Source organism: Bubalus kerabau, chromosome 15, assembly GCF_029407905.1.
Source record: "Bubalus kerabau isolate K-KA32 ecotype Philippines breed swamp buffalo chromosome 15, PCC_UOA_SB_1v2, whole genome shotgun sequence".
In the NCBI taxonomy this organism is placed as follows: domain Eukaryota; kingdom Metazoa; phylum Chordata; class Mammalia; order Artiodactyla; family Bovidae; genus Bubalus; species Bubalus kerabau.
Window position 1 is genome coordinate 47,866,298 of NC_073638.1, and position 19,978 is coordinate 47,886,275.

Consider the following 19,978-nt stretch of genomic DNA (forward strand, 5'->3'; position numbering starts at 1 on the left):
ATTCCCTGCATAGATATGTGTTTCCAGGAAGGAGTCAGAAAGTGAGGTTGCAGAATCTGGCTCCTGGGTATTTGAGACATACCAGGTATGAGAACACTCTCTAGAGTCCCAAGATCTTCAAAGACTGCTGTCCAATAGAGAGGCTCTCAGAATACCCTGAGATTTCATAATCACTAGGCATAATTACAAACCCTTGGAAAAGAAGACATTATGAATAATAAAGTAGTCTGACTTTCATGTGTTTGCAAAGATCTTGATGCTGCCATGTAGGTGTGCAAATTCAGACACAATGATGTTACCTTTCTGTTCTGGTTTCTAAAGGATGTGACCAAGATTGATCAATAGTTTGCTCCAGGGCCAAAATATCCCTTGAGATTCAAATCTGTTTTTGGAAACCTAAGCCGAAAACATACAAGGACTTTTATCTCTTCTGGGAGCAGAAATTAAAATATAAAGGAGTTGTCTCCAATTCTAGGTGTTTGGCGGGAAAAGAAGACTCAACCTTCACATGACAACTCAAGCACCTACTAAATATGGGAACCTGAGTTGCACATTGACACACAGTGTGAATTAATTTTATGAAGTTGTGGGGATCTGGTACTGTAATGCCTTATTCTTAATACTGGTACTGACCCAAACTCTGTAACTTCCCACAATCAATATTCTTTAACATAGAATCCAGTCCATTATCAGTGTTTATAAAACAATCTAGCCCTGATGTATGAATAGAAATTTAAAATAAGACTATCCTCCATTTTTCTGCCTTGAGCATTGTTTTATCCTAATTGGCTATCAGATAACTGTAAGGGATTTATTTTATTTTCACAGCATAAATGGACCATCTCTGGTTTCCCACACATACCTTTTCATGATAACATTCGCATCCTAGTGAGAAAAGAGAAAACATGAGTCAAAAAGTAATAAGTCTCCCCACTTCCCAAGCTTATTCACATCCCCATCAGCCATCGATTGTGGGATTAAAAATGGTCTCAATGTGAGAGCCAAAAAGTAGAGACAAGAGTGAAGCCAGTCATTCCAGAAGACACATGCGATGTTGTCATATTTCCCAAAAGGTAAAAGGCTTTGACCCTTGTAGAAGCATGAAGGAGACTTCTAGTGTCTGGAGATGAGACATATTTATGGGAAAACAAAAAGCTTGTAAGTTTGGTGACCCATGAGATGATTTGAATAATTCACAGTTCTTCCATTTATTCAACAAAAGTGCACAGTGATGTATTATTATTTGCCAAGCATTAAACCAGGCTTTGGAGAATCAAAGAAAATTCATAATCCTAATATTCCTCAAGCTATTTATACTGCACTTGTAAGTACAAGCAAACAAATGTATTATTGTAGGGGGTTTTTTGGTCTCTCTCTTCTCATTTTATACATGATAAGTGATCTCACACTCTCTTAAATCCAGCATACACACAAGTACAGTTGATTTCTAATGCCTTAGTTTTACTCAGCTTTGTCTCCTAAATGCTTGTTAATATATTCGGTTAAACATAAGCCACAGGAATCAGTAACTTAGGATGTCTAATATGTAACTTACTAATCATCAACCAGATTGTTTCCTCTCTTGTACCCCATTTTTATCATATTACCAATATGCATTCAGTCACTGTTCAAAAACTAGAGCGTTTATCTGTACTGTAGTCTATACTGAATCTGCTTAGTCCATGGCTTAACAGTTTTTAGCCATGTAATCTTCTTAATCATCATATATATTATTACTTTATTGGTTAGAATAGTTATACACCGTTTTATCTGATCTCTTTTTCATGAAGCTTTATTTCTTCCATGTCAACAACAACAAGAGCAACCAGTGGTTTTTGATAAAAATTCTCTGTGTTAAAGCTCTTTGTGTGTAGCACAAAAATTAAGTAAAATTAGAATAAGTAGAGAGAAAATAAATGATGATGGGGGGGTCAATTGCAAATTTAGTCAAAGTTGAATTCTTAAGCCCAAACTTTGTCATCAGAAGCTGGCTTGTGTCTTTTGCCAATTCTATTCATTCCACCTCTACTGACTTTATTCTCAGTTTAAAGAGAAGATGAATCTCCTGATATAAACCCCAGAAGAGAACTTTCCCTTCCAGTGTAAGCAAAAGTTCAGAAGCCTGCAGTGATTAGTTTACATAGAATCAGGTGTCCATAGTAAAATCATCATTGTGTTGTTGCTGGAAAGAAATAAAGCAATGTTACAGGAAGGTTCTGTATTTACTGAAAATAAGTTAGTTTTAGTGTGAAGTAGATCACTGTAATCACTAGAGCAACCACGGTGGGGGAGGGGGGATTTTTTTGAATACAGTTAGATAATAGGAAAGCTTAAAATTTTACAACAGGAATATTTGTTTAACACAAAAGCAGCTAGTTAAGAAGAAAGAGAAAACTGAAAACTACAATAGCCAAATAGAAAGCAAATAGTGAAGTTTAAATACAGCTATATCAGTATTTGTATTAAAGTTATCACCTTAATACACCAATTAAAAAGTTAGAGATTGTTGGATGGGATAACAAGGAAGAATTACTGATTGTCATTTATAAGAGATGTATTTTAGACTTAAAGATACAAATTGAAATCATTAGAGCTTGCATGATCTATAGTTTTTCTCTTTTTACTTTTGCCTAAAGATACAAATAGGCAAAAGTAAAAAGAGAAAAACTATAGATCATGCAAGCTCTAATGATTTCAAATTTTTATATTACTATTAGAAAAAAATTGACTTTAAAACAATAAAAATTATGAACGAATGAGAGGATAATTTTATAATGATAAAAGGTTTAGTATATCAAAAAGATAAACCAATTATACATTTGCATACACCTAACAACAGAGCTTTAAAATTCACCAAGCAAAATTAAAAGGAAAAATGCAGGATTTAACAATAGCAGTTGCAGATTTCAACTCACTCTCAATAATGAGAGAATAGTTTGTATGGAAACCACCCGATTATAGAAGACATGGACAATACAATCTACCAACTTGACCTTACATCTATAGACCATTTCACCCAATGAATGGAGAATATACAATCTTTTCATATGTAAATTTTTCTGGACATACAATATCTGAGGCCATAAAGAATCATCAGTGAATTTAAAAGTTTAAAGGAATAAAATATATATTCTCTGATGACAATTGAATTAAATTTGAAATCTACAGCAGAAGTAAAATTCAAAAATCACCAAGGATTAGTAATTAACAACACACCTTCAAATATCTACGTTTTAACAATAAGAAATTGCATAGGAAATAGGAAAATAAGTTTATCTGAATAAAAACAAACACTAAATCAAAATGAATGGAAAAAAACTAAGACACTGCTGCTTATATTATTAAGATGCACCCTAATCAAATGCACCCTAATCCCTAGGTTGGGAAGATCCCCTGGAGAAAGGAAAGGCTACCCAATCCAGTATTCTGGCCTAGAGAATTGCCCTAATCTCTAATCTACTAAGAAAGGTTATTAAAAAACTGTGCACACACACGCAAATTACACATGCACACATGCACATGCCTAAGTGTACAAACACACAAAGAAAACAATAAATGTGAGAGCAGAAATAAATGCATAAGAAAATCTACAAAATAAACAACATCAATGAAACAATGCTTTTGAAAAAAAATTAATATAATTGACAAAAATAACTAAAAGGAGTAGGGAAAAAAATGAAAGAGCAAAATCTGGAATACAAAAAGGGACTTCGCTCTGAGTACTATAGAAATTAAAGGACAATAAGCATTTGTTATAACTAACTTTATGTTTAGAAACCAGACAACTTAGGATAGACAAATTCCTACAAAAATATTCAATAAAGGACTAACGGATTGCAAAAATCTAAATAATCTTAATACAGGTAAAAAAGAAAGAAAAAAATGTATATTTTAAACTTTTCCAATAACAAAAACCCAGAGTGAAATGACGATGCTGGTAAATTATATTGAGTATTTAAAGATAAATAACAGTTCTTCATAAACTGTCTTCAAAAACAGAAAAAAAGGTAAAGAATCTCAATACATTGAGGAAAAAAACTTCTTGGAATCTGAAGTGAATTTGTCTGTGATAATCTGAATCATGAAAAGGTACTTGATAAATGTTTAGCACTGGCCCACAGAAAACAGGGACTTGTGGAAAATCACTGAACACAATAAATAATCTCTAGACGGTGAAATGTTTGCAATGAGCTTGATAACGATAAAAATAGAACTTTCCCTTGTTATTCTTACATTGAATAATTCAGTTATTCTTACAACCTCTGAAATAGATGCAGAGAAGGTATATTGCAGGGTCAAAGTAACCTCCGCGAGGGCATCAGAAGGATCACAAGAACATATTTCTCTCATGCCTCAGATGCTGGGGTTCCTTTCCAAGTCTTACCTGCAGCAGCTCCATTGTTGATCCCTGCAAATGGCGCTCCACATCTGAGATGAGATTGCTCACCAACAGCTTCTCTTGGACCAGATCATTCTCAGATTCTGCCAGCTCTTTGAGAATAACTCCCAACTCATCCTTCAGTTTACTCAGTTCCTTCATCTCCTCACTGTCCAGGATTTGTCTTAGTTGTGTAAACTTTCCTTGGACATTTTGTATCTCATTTTGTATTTGAATCTTCAGGAATGAGAAAAAGACAGAGAGAGGTACTGGGACCATTGGCCTGGGACTGGGAGCCAGAAAAATAACTATTCTGCTTGGGAAGTTCCCACAAGGATTAAGTCTCTCAGTCATATCTGACTCTTTGCAACACCATGGACTACAAGTCCATGGAATTCTCTAGGCCAGAATACTGGATTGGGTAGCCTTTCCTTTCTCCAGGGGATCTTCCCAACCTAGGGATTGAACCCAGGTCTCCCGCATTGCAGGTGGATTCTTTACCAGCTAAGCTATAAGAGAAACCCAAGAATACTGGAGTGGGTAGCCTATCCCTTCTCCAGGGGACCTTCCCAACCCAGGAATTGAACTGGGGTCTCCTGCATTGCAGGCGGATTCTTCACCAATTGAATTATCAGGGAGGCCCACAAGAGAGTGAAATAGAAAGAGGAAAGCAATACTGGGGGTAGCTGACTTTGTATATATATTTTTTCTCTACACCATATTTCAAAATAATGGTCCCAAGTCTGCACTGTTGAGGACAACTCAGAGCCAAATGGGATCTCTGGGTGTGGGCAGCCTTCACACATCTGTCCAGGATGCTCATGCCTCCCTCCGTTACTCCTGACCCCCTCCCACCACCCTCTCCCAAAAAGTTGAACACTAAGGACAGACTCATGAGCCATTGTCAGATATCTCCCTGAGAAGACTAATAAACTTGATAAGAATGGAATATAAAATTCCCTAGCCATCCTCATCAGAGAGGCCCTCTCTATAAATACTTCCCTCCAGTATTTATGTTTATTTGTGATATGGTCACTTTTTAATACCACACCGATTACGGGAAGGCTGAAGAAAAGGATGAGCCAAATGACTTAACTGTCATGGTACAAAGAAAAAGGCAGCTCCTTGTGACCAACCCAAGGTCCTGCATAGATACCTGTCTAACTTTCTAGGGAAGTCTCTCCTCATACCTTCCAAGTAGACATCTCTTCTCTGACTTTAGTTTCCAAATCCTCAGCTTCCTGTTTTTGCCCCTTCAGCCTCTGCAGACATGATTGGAGCTTTTTCTGTGAGAAAAGAATCACACCAGTGTCAAGATATGGGCTTTCTCAGCATCACTATAGTGGATAAATAAGGCTGATTTTCAAAGAGAATAGACTTTACAAAAAATGTGAAAGTGACTGGAATCTGTGATTTTGAAGAAGACCTTGATGTTGACTGTGTTCTTTGAGACTCAAGATATAGGAGTCACGGCCCCCTCTCCAAGAGAAGACTGGTTCTCTTTGTTCTGGAAGAAACTTGATTCTGTAAGAAAGAAAAACTTACAGCTCAACCCACCCAGTGTCCTAGTTACCTATCATGTTCAAAAGGGTAATGAGAGCTTCCCTTGGCCCCCGATGTGCCCGCACCAGCACAAGGAACATGAATGTCTACTTCTGCCTAAGAGTCCATTTGTTTACTTATACTTGGGTGGAATGCACAGAAATTTTCTTCACATGTCAGAAGGTAGGCATACGAAGAAAAGAGATCACAGGCCTCAAGTCCCTGGTAGCCAGGAAATTAAAGTCCAATGCAAAGTAGAGATTTCCCTCAAGTACCATTTCCTGCTCTGTTTTTTTCTCCATTCTGGTCTCTTACCTGGTACTCTGGTGCGATCTCCTCCATGAGGAATGTATTGTGACCTCGGTGCTCCTGAGATCGCTCGCAAAGCCAACAAATGACCTTCCCATCCTGCTCACAGAAGAGGTGGAGTTTCTCTCCATGGTGAGCACAGAGATTTCTCTCTTGCTCCACCTCTGGGCTCACCTTAACCTCTCGAAGCCTCTGCACTATATTGGCCACATGCCTGTTAGGCCGCAGGTTCCCAGGCTCAAAACTAACTCTGCACACAGGGCAGCTTCTCTTCCCCTCTTGGCCAATTAAAGATTCCTTGTTGTTTGCAGTGATACAGGCTTGACAGAAGCTGTGGCCACAGTCAAGGCTCAGGGGTTCTGTCAGAAGCTCCAGGCAAATGGGGCAGATCACCTCCTCCTGTATGTTCATCAGGATTCCTGAAGCCATGGCGGTGGCTCACCTGCTCCTTATTGTCTTGACTTCTGACAGTTCTCTCGTTCACAGATCCCTGAATGATTGGAAAGGTTAAAAGTGTAGAGTAAGAAAAGTAGAGGTAAAATGACACTAGTTATCTAGAAATCAAGGATGACCCGAGAACAAAATATTGAAGGATAAAAAATAAAAGGTGGAGACATAAAAAAAGAGCTTCTTGACATGGTAAAATGATTTTTTATAATAATTCTAAACATTTTATTTCCAGTTCACATCACATGACAAATTTCATCTATCCTTGTCTATGCATTGAGTGTTATTCTTCTTTACCAAAACAAAAACTAGTGAGCTTTTCTTACTAAGATCTGTGCATGACCCACCATCTACCCTGCTTTTCCTCCTCCATGCTAAAAGCACATCCTCAATGTAAAAAGCCCTAAACCACTTAAGTATTTGGGCTTTTATACCTGCTCTTCTCTCCTCATGGTGTATCAGTATTACTCACTTTTTTTTTTTAATTGAAGTATAGTTTATTTAGAATGTTGTGTTAGTATTAAGTGTACAGCAAAGTGATTTTATACATATATATGCTAAGTCGCTTCAGTCGTGTCCAACTCTGTGTGACCCTATAGACAGCAGCCCACCAGGCTCCCCTGTCCTTGGGATTCTCCAGGCAAGAACACTGGAGTGGGTTGCCATTTCCTTCTCCAATGCATGAAAGTGAAAAGTGAAAGTGAAGTTGCTCAGTCGTGTCCGACTCTTCGCAACCCCATGGACTTCAGCCTACCAGGCTCCTCCATCCATGGGATTTGCCAGTCAAGAATATTGGAGTGGGGTGCCATCGCCTTCTCCAATATATGTGTGTGCCATCTCCTTCTCCAATGCATGAAAGTGAAAAGTGAAAGTGAAGTTGCTCAGTCGTGTCCGACTCTTTGCAGCCCCATGGACTTCAGCCTACCAGGCTCCTCCATCCATGGGATTTGCCAGTCAAGAATATTGGAGTGGGGTGCCATCGCTTTCTCCAATATTCTGTGCTGTGCTGTGCTTAGTTCCTCAATTGTGTCTGACTCTGCGACCACATGGAGTGTAGCCTGCTAGGCTCCTCACTCCATGGAGATTCTCCAAGTAAGAATACTGGAATGGGTTGCCATGACCTCCTCCAGGAAATCTTCCCAACCCAGGAATTGAACCAGGGTCTCCTGCATTTCAGGCAGATTCTTTAACACCTGAACTACCGGGGAAGCCTATATATATATATAGTTCTGGGTTCAGTCCCTGGGTTGGGAAGATCCTCTGGAGGAGGGCATGGCAACCCATGCCATTATTCTTGTCTGGAGAATCCCACGGACAGAGAAAGTTGGAGGGCTATAATCCATAGTGTCTCAAAGAGTCAGACACAACTGAAGTGACTAAGCATGCACACACATGCACGTGTGTGTGTGTGTGTGTGTGTGTGTGTGTGTGTGTGTGTAGGGCTTTCCAAGTGGCACAGTGGTAAAGAATCTCCCTGCCAATGCAGGAGATATGGGTTTGATCTCTTGGTTAGGAACAATTCTGGGGTAGGAAGTGACAGCCCACTCCAGCATTCTTGCCTAGAGAATCCCATGGTCAGAGGAGCCTGAAAGGACAGTCCATGGAGTCTGAAAGATTTGGACACAACTGAGACTGGGCGGGCATGCATATGTATATATGTGTGTGTGTGTGTGTATATATATCAGATCAGATCAGATCAGTCACTCAGTCGTGTCTGACTCTTTGCAACCCCATGAATCGCAGCACACCAGGCCTCCCTGTCCATCACCAACTCCCGGAGTTCACTCAGACTCATGTCCATCGAGTCAGTGATGCCATCCAGCCATCTCATCCTCTGTCGTCCCCTTCTCCTCTTGCCCCCAATCCCTCCCAGCATCAGAGTCTTTTCCAATGAGTCAACTCTTCACATGAGGTGGCCAAAGTACTGGAGTTTCAGCTTTAGCATCATTCCCTCCAAAGAAATCCCAGGGCTGATCTCCTTCAGAATGGACTGGTTGGATCTCCTTGCAGTCCAAGGGACTCTCAAGAGTCTTCTCCAACACCACAGTTCAAAAGGATGAATTCTTCGGCGCTCAGCCTTCTTCACAGTCCAACTCTCACATCCATACATGACCACTGGAAAAACCATAGCCTTGACTAGATGAACCTTTGTTGGCAAAGTAATGTCTCTGCTTTTGAATATGCTATCTAGGTTGGTCATAACTTTCCTTCCAAGGAGTAAGCATCTTTTAATTTCATGGCTGCAGTCACCATCTGTAGTAATTTTGGAGCCCAGAAAAATAAAGTCTGACACCGTTTCCACTGTTTCCCCATCTATTTCCCATGAAGGGATGGGACTGGATGCCATGATCTTTGTTTTCTGAATGTTGAGCTTTAAGCCAACTTTTTCACTCTCCACTTTCACTTTCATCAAGAGGCTTTTGAGTTCCTCTTCACTTTCTGCCATAAGGGTGGTGTCATCTGCATATCTGAGGTTATTGATATTTCAGCCAGCAATCTTGATTCCAGCTTGTGTTTCTTCCAGTCCAGCGTTTCTCATGATGTATTCTGCATATAAGTTAAATAAACAGGGTGACAATATACAGCCTTGACGAACTCCTTTTCCTATTTGGAACCAGTTTCTTGTTCCATGTCCAGTTCTAACTGTTGCTTCCTGAACTGCATACACATTTCTCAAGAGGCAGATCAGGTGGTCTGGTACTCCCATCTCTTTCAGAATTTTCCACAGTTGATTGTGTTCCACACAGTCAAAGGCTTTGGCATAGTCAATAAAGCAGAAATAGATGTTTTTCTGGAACTCTCTTGCTTTTTCCATGATCCAGCGGATGTTGGCAATTTGATCTCTGGTTCCTCTGCCTTTTCTAAATCCAGCTTGAACATCTGGAAGTGCACAGTTCACATATCGCTGAAGCCTGGCTTGGAGAATTTTGAGCATTACTTTACTAGCCTGTGAGATGAGTGCAATTGTGTGGTAATTTGAGCATTCTTTGGCATTGCCTTTCTTTGGGATTGGAATGAAAACTGACCTTTTCCAGTCCTGTGGCCACTGCTGAGTTTTCCAAATTTGCTGGCATATTGAGTGCAGCACTTTCACAGCAGCATCTTTCAGGATTTGGAATAGCTCAACTGGAATTCTGTCACCTCCACTAGCTTTGTTCTTAGTGATGCTTTCTAAGGCCCACTTGACTTCACATTCCAGGATGTCTGTCTCTAGGTCAGTCATCACACCATCGTGATTATCTGGGTCATGAAGATCTTTTTTGTACAGTTCTTCTGTGTATTCTTGCCATCTCTTCTTAATATCTTCTGCTTCTGTGAGGTCCATACCATTTCTGTCCTTTATCGAGCTCATCTTTGCATGAAATGTTCCTTTGGTATCTCTGATTTTCTTGAAGAGATCCCTAGTCTTTCCCATTCTGTTGTTTTCCTCTATTTCTTTGCATTGATTGCTGAAGAAGGCTTTCTTATCTCTTCTTACTATTCTTTGGAACTCTGCATTCAGATGTTTATATCTTTCCTTTTCTCCTTTGCTTTTTGCTTCTCTTCTTTTTGCAGCTATTTGTAAGGCCTCCCCAGACAGCCATTTTGCTTTTTTTGCTTTTCTTTTCCATGGGGATGGTCTTGATCCCTGTCTCCTGTACAATGTCACGAACCTCAGTCCATAGTTCATCAGGCACTCTATCCATCAGATCTAGGCCCTTAAATCTATTTCTGTGTATATATATATATATATATATATATATACACACACACACACAGATACATGTATATATATTCTTTCTCATATTCTTTTCCCATTAAAGTTTATTATAAGACATTGAGTATAGTTACCTGTGCTATATAGGAAACCCTTGTTTACCCATTTTAAGTATCGTAGATTGTATATGCTAATTCCAAACTCCTAATTTGTTTCCCTTACCCATCCCCTTTGGTAACCATAAGTTTGTTTTCTATGTCTATGAGTCTATTCTGTTTTGTAAATAAATTTATTTGTATCATTTTTTTTAGATTCCAAATATAGGTGATATCACAATATTTCTTTCTTTCTTACTTCACTGGATATAATAATCTCTAGGTCCATCCCTGTTGCTGCAAATGACATTTCATCCTTTTTTATGATTACTATTCCATTGTATGTATTCTTTATTTATCTGTTGATGGACATTTAGGCTGCTTCCACGTCTAGGCTACTGTAAATACTGCTGCAATGAGTACTGGGGTGGTGCATGCATCTTTCTGAATTAGAATTTAATCTGGATATATATCTAGGAGTGGGATTATAGGATTATACAGTAACTCTAAAAAACCTCCGTAATTTTTTCCATAGTGGCTGCAAAAATGTACACTCCCACCAAGAGTCTAGAAGGATTCCTCTTCCTTTACACCCTCTCCAGCTTTATTATTGGTAGCCTTTTAAATGATGGCCATTCTGACTGGACTATGATTCTCTCATACTTCAGTACACTCTCTCTTTACATGTTCTTTTATGATGACTTATTATACTGTAACTCTTACCACCATTTGTTGGATATTTGCAATGATTTCCCTTATTATCATGCCATAATATATGACAATAGGTTTGTGTAGATAGTAAAAAAAAAATCCTTTATCAGATGTGAAAATAAAGATAGTGACCTACAAAAATCATATATCATCAATACACAGAATGGGAATTCGGGGTCTTCCTTGAGAGGCCTCCTAACCCACTGAGTTAGTCAAAGACAAACAGAGGTCACTTCATGGACCCAATTAATACAAGGCAATGAGGGTGTAGAAGTAAGGAGACCTAGACCAGCTAAGAAGTCCTGGGTAGTCTCAAGTGTGTAAATATTGATTTCATTTTGGTCTAGAAATATGCCAACCAAGGACATTGATAGGAGATTAATAACATGAAAGTATGAGGATGGCGAGGAGTGAGATGGTGCAAATAGATTCATAGGATCCCATGAGTCAGATACATAAGAAAATAGAAACACAGATGAAATTAATGTTGCTTTTGAGAAAAATATTCTCAAAATATTAGGCAAGATCATTCAACTAATTACTGTTGCCAAAAAATTGTGTATTGTCAATTGGACTAATATCCATACATAGAAAGTGGAAAAATAGGGTTTAAATAAAATGAATGGGCTTACTATTCACTTAGAAAGTAATAGCAAATTAAAATTCAGTTATATATATATATATATATATATATATACACACACACACACATATACCAGGCTTCCCTAGTGTCTCAGATGGTTAAGAATCTATGATCAGTGCAGTAGACCCAGTTTTGATCCCTGGGCCAGGAAGATCCCCTGGAGAAGAGAATGGCAACCCACTCCAGTGTCCTTGCCTGAAGAATTCCATGGACAGAGAAACTAGGCAGGTTGTAGTCCATGGGGATACAAAGAGTCAGACACAACTGAGCAGCTAACACTTGTATATATATAAAGAGATAGAGAAAACATTACTAGGGAGACATATGGTTGTTCAGAAATCAAAGACAGGGGCAAAATATGGAATTATCCAAAACTTCCAACTTAAAAACATAAGGATTGATCTGAAAACTGAAGAAGATGAAGGAGACATTAAAAGAGAAAGAGAAAAAGTGGTATTAGGTGAAGGAAATGATCTGTTTGTGGAAGACGTATCATCTTGTATGAGTTTAAAAGGCCAATGTGGCTGTATACAGAAGACTGCTAGTCTTGTATTCCAAGAGGCTGCAGTGACATTAAATATGACATTTCCCAAATGATGTAACATTTGGGGACCCATTTCTAAGAGTCAGGAGAAGCGATCAATGTTTTCCCATCAGAGAAGAGTAAGGGCATGACAAGCTGTGCCTTGGGTTGTGAGATGTTGAATGGACCCAGTGTGGAATTGAGAAGATCAGGTAGGATGCAGGCACAGCTGCTCAGGGGAGAGATGGTGATAGCTTGAGGGACAAGATGATGAAGGAAATTCTGGGCAGCAGGTGAGAATGAGAGAAGAGAGAAGGTAAAGGACAGAACTGGGAGTTGAATTAGATATGTGGGAAAAAGCATTAATATCAGTCCTGAACATTTTCCTCCTGTAAAGATCATATTGCCCTTTTTTTTATTCCTAAGGTTTTTGTTGTTGTTGTTGCTGTTTTTATTGCATGTGTTTTGTGTTTCTGGGAAACCTGTTGGATTACAACAAAGTGAAAAATCAGCAGCCTTTCATGACCACATAGCTGACAGCAAGACTAGCCTGATGTATGAAGTGCATTTGGGCTAGAAAGACTTTGCATGGAATTTAAATGATGATTGATGAACATACATCTCATTTTTCACAAGGGAATTGTGAGTCTTCTGTCAAATATGTCTGTTTTAGGTCCCTAGAAGTTGTGCTCATGGTCATTTACAAACAGTTCAGATCTTTACAGAACTAGGCTTATCTCACCTGTGGTGGATTCACACACATCCATCTAGCATGGTTCCTTCCCCTTCCAAAGTTGAGATGACAGGGATAATGTCCCTCCTGTAAGGAACATCTCTAAGAGCTCAACTAAAGCAGCTGTGCCCAATGCTATGTCTCCTGTCCTGTAACTCCCAGCTAAGCTTAGCCAACCTGGCAATTTATATCTTATGAGGTTATATGGGTAGGATTGGTGATTCCGATTGGAAACCACTGCTTGTGGTCAGTCGGTGGGGGTATCGCAGAGTGGTAGCCCTGTGATGCTCATTCCTCAACCTGGACTCACTATGGCCCTGTGGCCATAGTCTAAACTCAGAGGGTCTATCAGAGGTTCCAGGCAAAGGGGACAATGAAGCAACAAACAAGAAAGGGAAGCTCTCAAATGATATTCCTGTCTTAATGGTTGCCATAGTTTGATGACAAAAGAAAGATCTCCAGTGTGAGACAGCTAATAAGTCTCTGTTCACTCTGAACAAGGGAATGAAAGCTATACAGCTTGCACAGAGTTAAACTGAGACTTACTGAAACTCTCCAGCTATTCCATGTTCATCCTACATGAAGGATCCTGATAAAGATGAGGCTGAATCAAAGTCTACAAACCATAAATGCTGGAGAGGTGTGGAGAAAAGGGAACCCTCTTACACGGTTGGTGGGAATGCAAACTAGTATACACACTATGGAGAACAGTGTGGAGATTCCTTAAAAAACTGGAAATAGAACTGCCATATGACCCAGCAATCCCACTGCTGGGCATACACACCGTGGAAACCAGAATCGAAAGAAACACATGTACCCCAATGTTCATTGCAGCATTGTTTACAATAGCTAGGACATGGAAGCAACCTAGAATTCCATCAGCAGACGAATGGATAAGGAAGTTGTGGTACATATACACAATGGAATATCACTCAGCTATTAAAAAGAATGCATTTGAGTCAGTTCTAATGAGGTGGAGGAAACTGGAGCCTACTATACAGAGTGAAGTAAGTCAGAAAGAGAAACACTGATACAGTATATTAACACATATATATGGAATTTAGAAAGACAGTAACGACTCTATGTGTAAGACAGACAGCCCTCTGGATGGGGTGCGAGGCAGGTGGCAGGGGGGTTCAAAATGGCAGTGGACACATGTGCACCCGTGGCTGATTTATATTGATGTATGGCAAAATCCACCACAAAATTGTTAAGTAATTAGCCTCCAATGATTATATAAATAAATACATTAAAAAAAGATGAGGCTGAAACTGAACCAGAAATATAATCCAGCTAATATTACAGAGACTTAAAATATGCCCTTTGCGACTGACTGCAAAGTTCAAGTACCCCAGATCACTCTCTGCTGAATAAAATCAAAGGTCAACATTATTCAAATCTATGACTAAAACTGTGATCCAAATCTGGTGAGAGGCCTCCAGTTATATCTCAATGCATTCAAGATCCAACTGATGCTCAGCTGCATCGAGAACCTATAGAGAAGGGAGGATCAGGACATGCATTAATGTTCTGCCATTCAAATTCTGCCACATGGTGTGGCAGAATTTATTTTCTCAGCAGAGATAAGAGCTAATGTCAAAACAGTGATTGCCACAATAGACACAGAAGATACTACTTCTCACATATGAAGAATGATACCCCACCACTACCTAAACAGTGACCCAATGTCTCCCTGACAAGCAGGAAGACAGATGTGGGAACATGAGTCACATCTGCCTGAGAAAAACTTCAGGTGATTGCACCTTACAGGTTGGTCATCTGACACTTGAGCTCATGAGAATACAATCTCACAATATCTCAGAGGCACCAACTACAAATCCACAAAAAAGAACATAAAACTGCAATAATTATGTAAAAATCCAAACAGGAAATTTATAAGCAGAAATTTCTTCTTCTGTGACTACAGTAAAGCTGTTTCTCTAAATATGATAGAGCCACAAATTCCTGATGTTACATGGGAAACCATCATTTTTGTAAATCAAACTGGAAAGTGAAATTGTGCTTTGTTTTTTGTGCTAGACAGTTTTCTACTATTATATAGTATAAACTACTTACAACACTTGCAAAATAAAACCTGAAGCAGTAAAGTAACAAATCTATTTGAAAATCATGTAGTATTACCATGATAGAGGTTCACGGTGTGAATTCAGAAGATGTTTCACACTGACTGTGGCTGAGAGGGTGACAAGGAATTTGTAGCAGAAGTGATAATGTCCAAATAAGATTTGGTCAACAGAGAAGAAGTTATGGTGAGAAAAGAGATTTGACTTTCGTTTCTGTGCCTTGACTATAGTGAGTACAGCTGTACCTTCTATAGGAAAGAGGAAGGTAGATAAACACTTGGTTCCTCTAACTTAACTTCCCTCATAGGTCTCATGATGTGGTATAAGAATACTTCTCTAACATCTTTTGCTATCCTTAGTAACAATCAAGTAACAAGTCTTTAAAACTTAAAGTTAGATGTCACTGTTAATAGAAATTAGATCCTTCCAGATGGTACTTCTGGAAGCTTTTCCCACGTGCTCTACTTGCCCCAATCTTTCAGCTGAGCTGCTTCTGGGTGGCACATCCTGCTGAAGGAGAAGCATAAACAGGTTAGGGATGTAAGGAAGTGCAGCATTTCCCTGTGTCTGGACAAGAGAATTCATGGGAGGCTGCAGAGCTTACCAGATGTCACAGCATCCGACTCCTGAGCACAGGCAAGCCTAGATCATGAGAAATGATCTATACAGCCATGCAGAAATACTGTATTTCTACACTGATATAAATGAAAATATCAGGATGGGAAGAAAGACCCTTCGGCCTTTGACCTGTTATTGAGGAAAGGGGCTTTCTAACTCTGAAAGACCAAAGATTCTGGCTGTTCTCAATATGTTCGATTAGTACTTACAGAATACAAAGTCTCTGTGGGTAGATTCAGCCTACAGAAATAAACAGTCCCCCCAGGGAACAAACAAAGCCTTTCTTTTCTTCCAATCACCTTTCTCCTAAGAATTCCCCTCCCCCAGACTGATCTTCAGTCAGCAGTCTAACCCGGAAGCCTGCAAGCTGGGCCTTTCCCCGTTTAGAACAGCTTGCAGACAACAAATAAAACTCACCTAAGCAGATTCCGTTTTTTTCTTGTGTATCTTTCAAATTCTGCCCTCCACAAACCACTTAGGTATCCTCAGATATGAATGAAGAAATTGTTATTCCTTGGAGAAGAGTAAACACACGTCTTGGACATATGTGTTCAGGATTCCGGTGCCTCACCAGGGGCCTGAAGGAAACTGAAAGTAAAATTCTAGTGGGTGGAGTTTGGGCAGGAAAGGAGGAGAGAAACTATAGGCCAGTAAGAGGCATCCACAAGGGGCCTCTGGAAACTAAGGAGGCTTCTGTGCCTGTGCTTGGTGAGTCAGTGAGTGCTTTTTATTCCTATCTCAGCTCTTCTCTGAGAAGCTATTCTCAAGTCTGTTCAAAGTAATCAGTCCTTTGGAAAACTTAGGCTTCCTAAGCAATGCAATTTCACACACCCACCTTGTCTTGTTTCCTTACTAAAGAGCTGTCTGATGCAGGAGTAAAGTACCCCCTTTACCCCAGTGAAGACCCTCACTGAGGGTTCCCTTGAGGCAGCAGCATTGGCTTGCTCTTTACTGGCCTGCGTCCACCAGCTGAAGTAGGGAATCTGGCCAGTCTTTCCTCTTAGGTCATGTTAGATGAAATGGCTCAACAAACCTGAAATCACTCAGGTGGGCAGTTAGAGAGGTGATCACAGAGTGGTCGTTCACTGATGCTGACATTCAGAAGCTGGACACTATGTGGCAAAATGACACTTTTACTAAATAGCTTGAGAAAGAGTAAACTGTAGGAGGGTTATTTGTTGAACAATGACATCTAATACTGTTTAACATATAATCCTTAGGATCTTATAAAATGAAGCTGTAAAATTAGTTTTGTGTGTTAACACCAACTGGTCCTTTGTGTCAGACTGTTTCTAGATGTGTCTGTGTGGGTGTTGTTTCCAGATGCGATTAGATCTGTGGACTCAGTAAAGTAGTTTGCTTTTTCCAGGGTGGGTGAGCATCATCATTCAATTTGTTGAGGGATCCGGAAAGAACAAACATGTGGAAGAGGGAAGAATTTGTTCTTCCTGTTTCTGCCTGCCTACTGGAGCTAAGATGCAGCTCTTCTATTACGTTTGGACTAGACTGCACTGTGGCCCCAAGCTTCGGACTTGGACTGAGTTACATAGATTTCCAGCTTGCAGACGGCAGGAATGGAATTTCTCATGGTGTGTAATTATGTGAACCAATTCCTTACATTAAAGAATCTTCAAATAAATATTCATGATGACAATAAATATAGAAATAGGTATTCTGTTTCTCTGAAGTACCTTGAATAATACAGTAAAGAAAAAATGCTGTGTTTTTTCTGGGCAGAGGTGAACTATAATAAAGATAATGACACAGATAAGCAGCAATTACCAGAATGAGCCAAACAGTGATATTTTGGGTTGTTTTTTTTTTTAATATTGAGTTGTATGAACTGTTTAAAATTTTGGATATTAACCCGGTATTATTTATTTCATTTGCAAATTATCTCCCATTCAGTATATCTTCATTTTGTCAAATGTTTCTTTCACTGTGTGAATGCTTTTAATTCAGTTCTGTCTGTTTACTTCTGCTTTTATTCCTTTGCCTTTGGATATAAATCCAAAAATATATTGCTGTGATTTATGTGAAACAGTGTCTAATTATGTTCTCTTCTATGAGCTTTATGGTTTCAGGACTTACATTTAGGCCTTTAATCTATCTTGAGTTTACCTTTGTATATGGTGGGAGGAAGTGTTTGGTTCTCATCTCATGTGTGCAATTATACAGTTTTCCCAGCACCAGTGACTGAGGAGCTTCCAGGATACCTTCTTCAGTCTTTAACCAAGAAAAGAACATGTGACGGGTAAAAACTTATAGGTGTCATATTCTTTTCAGGAAAGGGCTTCACTTCTGGGGCCAAAGTCACTCATTCATGGCTGACTCTTTGCAACCTCATGGACTGTAGCCTGGCAGGCTTCTCTGTCCATGGAATTCTCCAGGTCAGAATACTGGAGTGGGTAGCCATTCCCTTCTCTGGGGCATCTTCCCAATTGAACCAAGGTCTCCTGCATTGCAGTTGGATTCTTTACCAGCTGAGTTACCAGGGAAACCCAGGAGTCCTTGTTAAAAGGGAATGCCCCTCTGTGTGCAGATCTTTTCTGTTGTATACAAAAATCCAGCTCCACAGTTTCTCATAACTAGGTACTTCCTCCTGAACTGGAGAACTGAGCATTCCAGTAAATGAAACAACATCAGTCGCCTTGGAGGGTCATTTGTCAATAATTCAAGAGTACAGAATTTTCCTAGTGAGTCAGAATCCCAGTTATTGTAGCAATGGGAAGATAGGAAGGCAGAGATCAAAGGAAGTATTTAAAAGACCGATTTTCCCTTGTTTCCCAGGGTGAGTGCTAAGACATGGATGTGTGCATACACACACAGACACAAAAACTGGGAAAATTCCTCTTTGGAAACCTTGTCAAATCAAAGTTCATCCAAAGGTAGGAAGTTGAGAATTCTTTGGGACAAATATGGATAAGAGAAAATACACTGGATCTACTTTTTAAAGAAAATAACTTTGACTCCATAGGGATTAAAGATTCCAAAAGACGTGGGGATTCCACCAAGCCCTGAATGAACATCCAGTGCAGAAGTGATTCCCTTCTTCTCTTACTGAAGGAAGATATCATACTTTTTCCTTCATTCCCAAGAACTTTTAACTCATTAAAAAAGTAAGGCTGACCAGGACACACAAAAACCTGCCCAAATCAGTGTTAAGAAATCTCACAATTATACTTCTGAGTCTTAATGTATCACTGTGAATGGTAACTTTGGCCAAACAGAGCCTAAATTGAAATTTGAATTCAAAGAAATAGAATTATGGTACAATTTTTTGAAAAAAATAAAATAAGGCATTATCCAGAAATATTTATTTTACAATTAGGTAAGATTTAAATAAAGCTGTAATTCTTTCATCAGTGTGTTCTGTTTCTAAAACATAGAAAGGGTTATCATGTTGAATATAAGCTAATATTTATTCTGAAAATGACTTATTTTAGTCACAATGAGAGGGAAGCAGAAAATGAATAAACATTATATAGAGTACCACTTTTGAGCTAGAAGTTACAGAAGTTATTACAACTGTTGTATTGTTTAGTACACATTAATGATAACTCGGTAAATTCTGTATATATATATTTTTTGCAAATAAGATCCTGGATCTCATAGAATCTAGTTTACTTAGGTTTTCTCTAGTGGCTCAGTTGGTAAAAATCTGTTTACTGAATAAGAGCAAGTATGTAGCAATTCTGAAATTATTATAAAACTGTAATCCCACAAACACAAAGAGACACACACGCCTAGGCACACATGCTTTTCCATGACAGGCAGAGCTGGAATAGTCTTGACAGCAGCACAAAGGCGATCTAGGATCTGGAAAATGATGCATCAGTGCAAAGAATCCTTGTGTCCCTAAAGCACAAACCTGTTTAATGAGACACTGACACAGGTTATATTTTTTGGTATTCAATAGGTCAAATACTTGTTATTGAGACACTTAGATGCTTCTCACTTAGTATCGTTTTGTTGTCGTTCAGTTGTTCAATCATGTCTGACTCCACGATTCTATGGACTGCAGCATACCAGGCTTCCCTGTCCTTCAGCATCTCCCAGAGTTTGCTCAAATTCATGTCCATCGAGTCAGTGATGACATCCAGCCATCTCATCTTCTGTCGTCCCCTTCTCCTCCCGCCCTCAATCTTTCCCACTATTAGGGTCTTTCCAAGGAGAAAATATCATTTATCATCTGACA

At 39.2% G+C, this 19,978-nt stretch overlaps 1 protein-coding gene across 2 annotated transcripts in view; it reads right to left on the minus strand.

Annotated features, from left to right (window-relative positions):
* Positions 1–16,350, minus strand: part of LOC129629055 (tripartite motif-containing protein 5-like) — a 19,408-nt gene extending 3,058 nt beyond the window's left edge. For both annotated transcript variants that reach the window (XM_055548838.1, XM_055548839.1), the window contains exons 1-5: positions 16,198–16,350; positions 6,236–6,719; positions 5,569–5,664; positions 4,385–4,615; positions 863–885 (exon numbers count right to left, since the gene is read on the minus strand). In XM_055548838.1, coding sequence (XP_055404813.1) covers positions 863–885; positions 4,385–4,615; positions 5,569–5,664; positions 6,236–6,658 — 773 coding nt within the window. In that variant the 5' untranslated portion in view covers positions 6,659–6,719; positions 16,198–16,350. The remainder of the gene's footprint in view (positions 1–862; positions 886–4,384; positions 4,616–5,568; positions 5,665–6,235; positions 6,720–16,197) is intronic.
* Between the last annotated feature and the right edge of the window lie 3,628 nt (positions 16,351–19,978).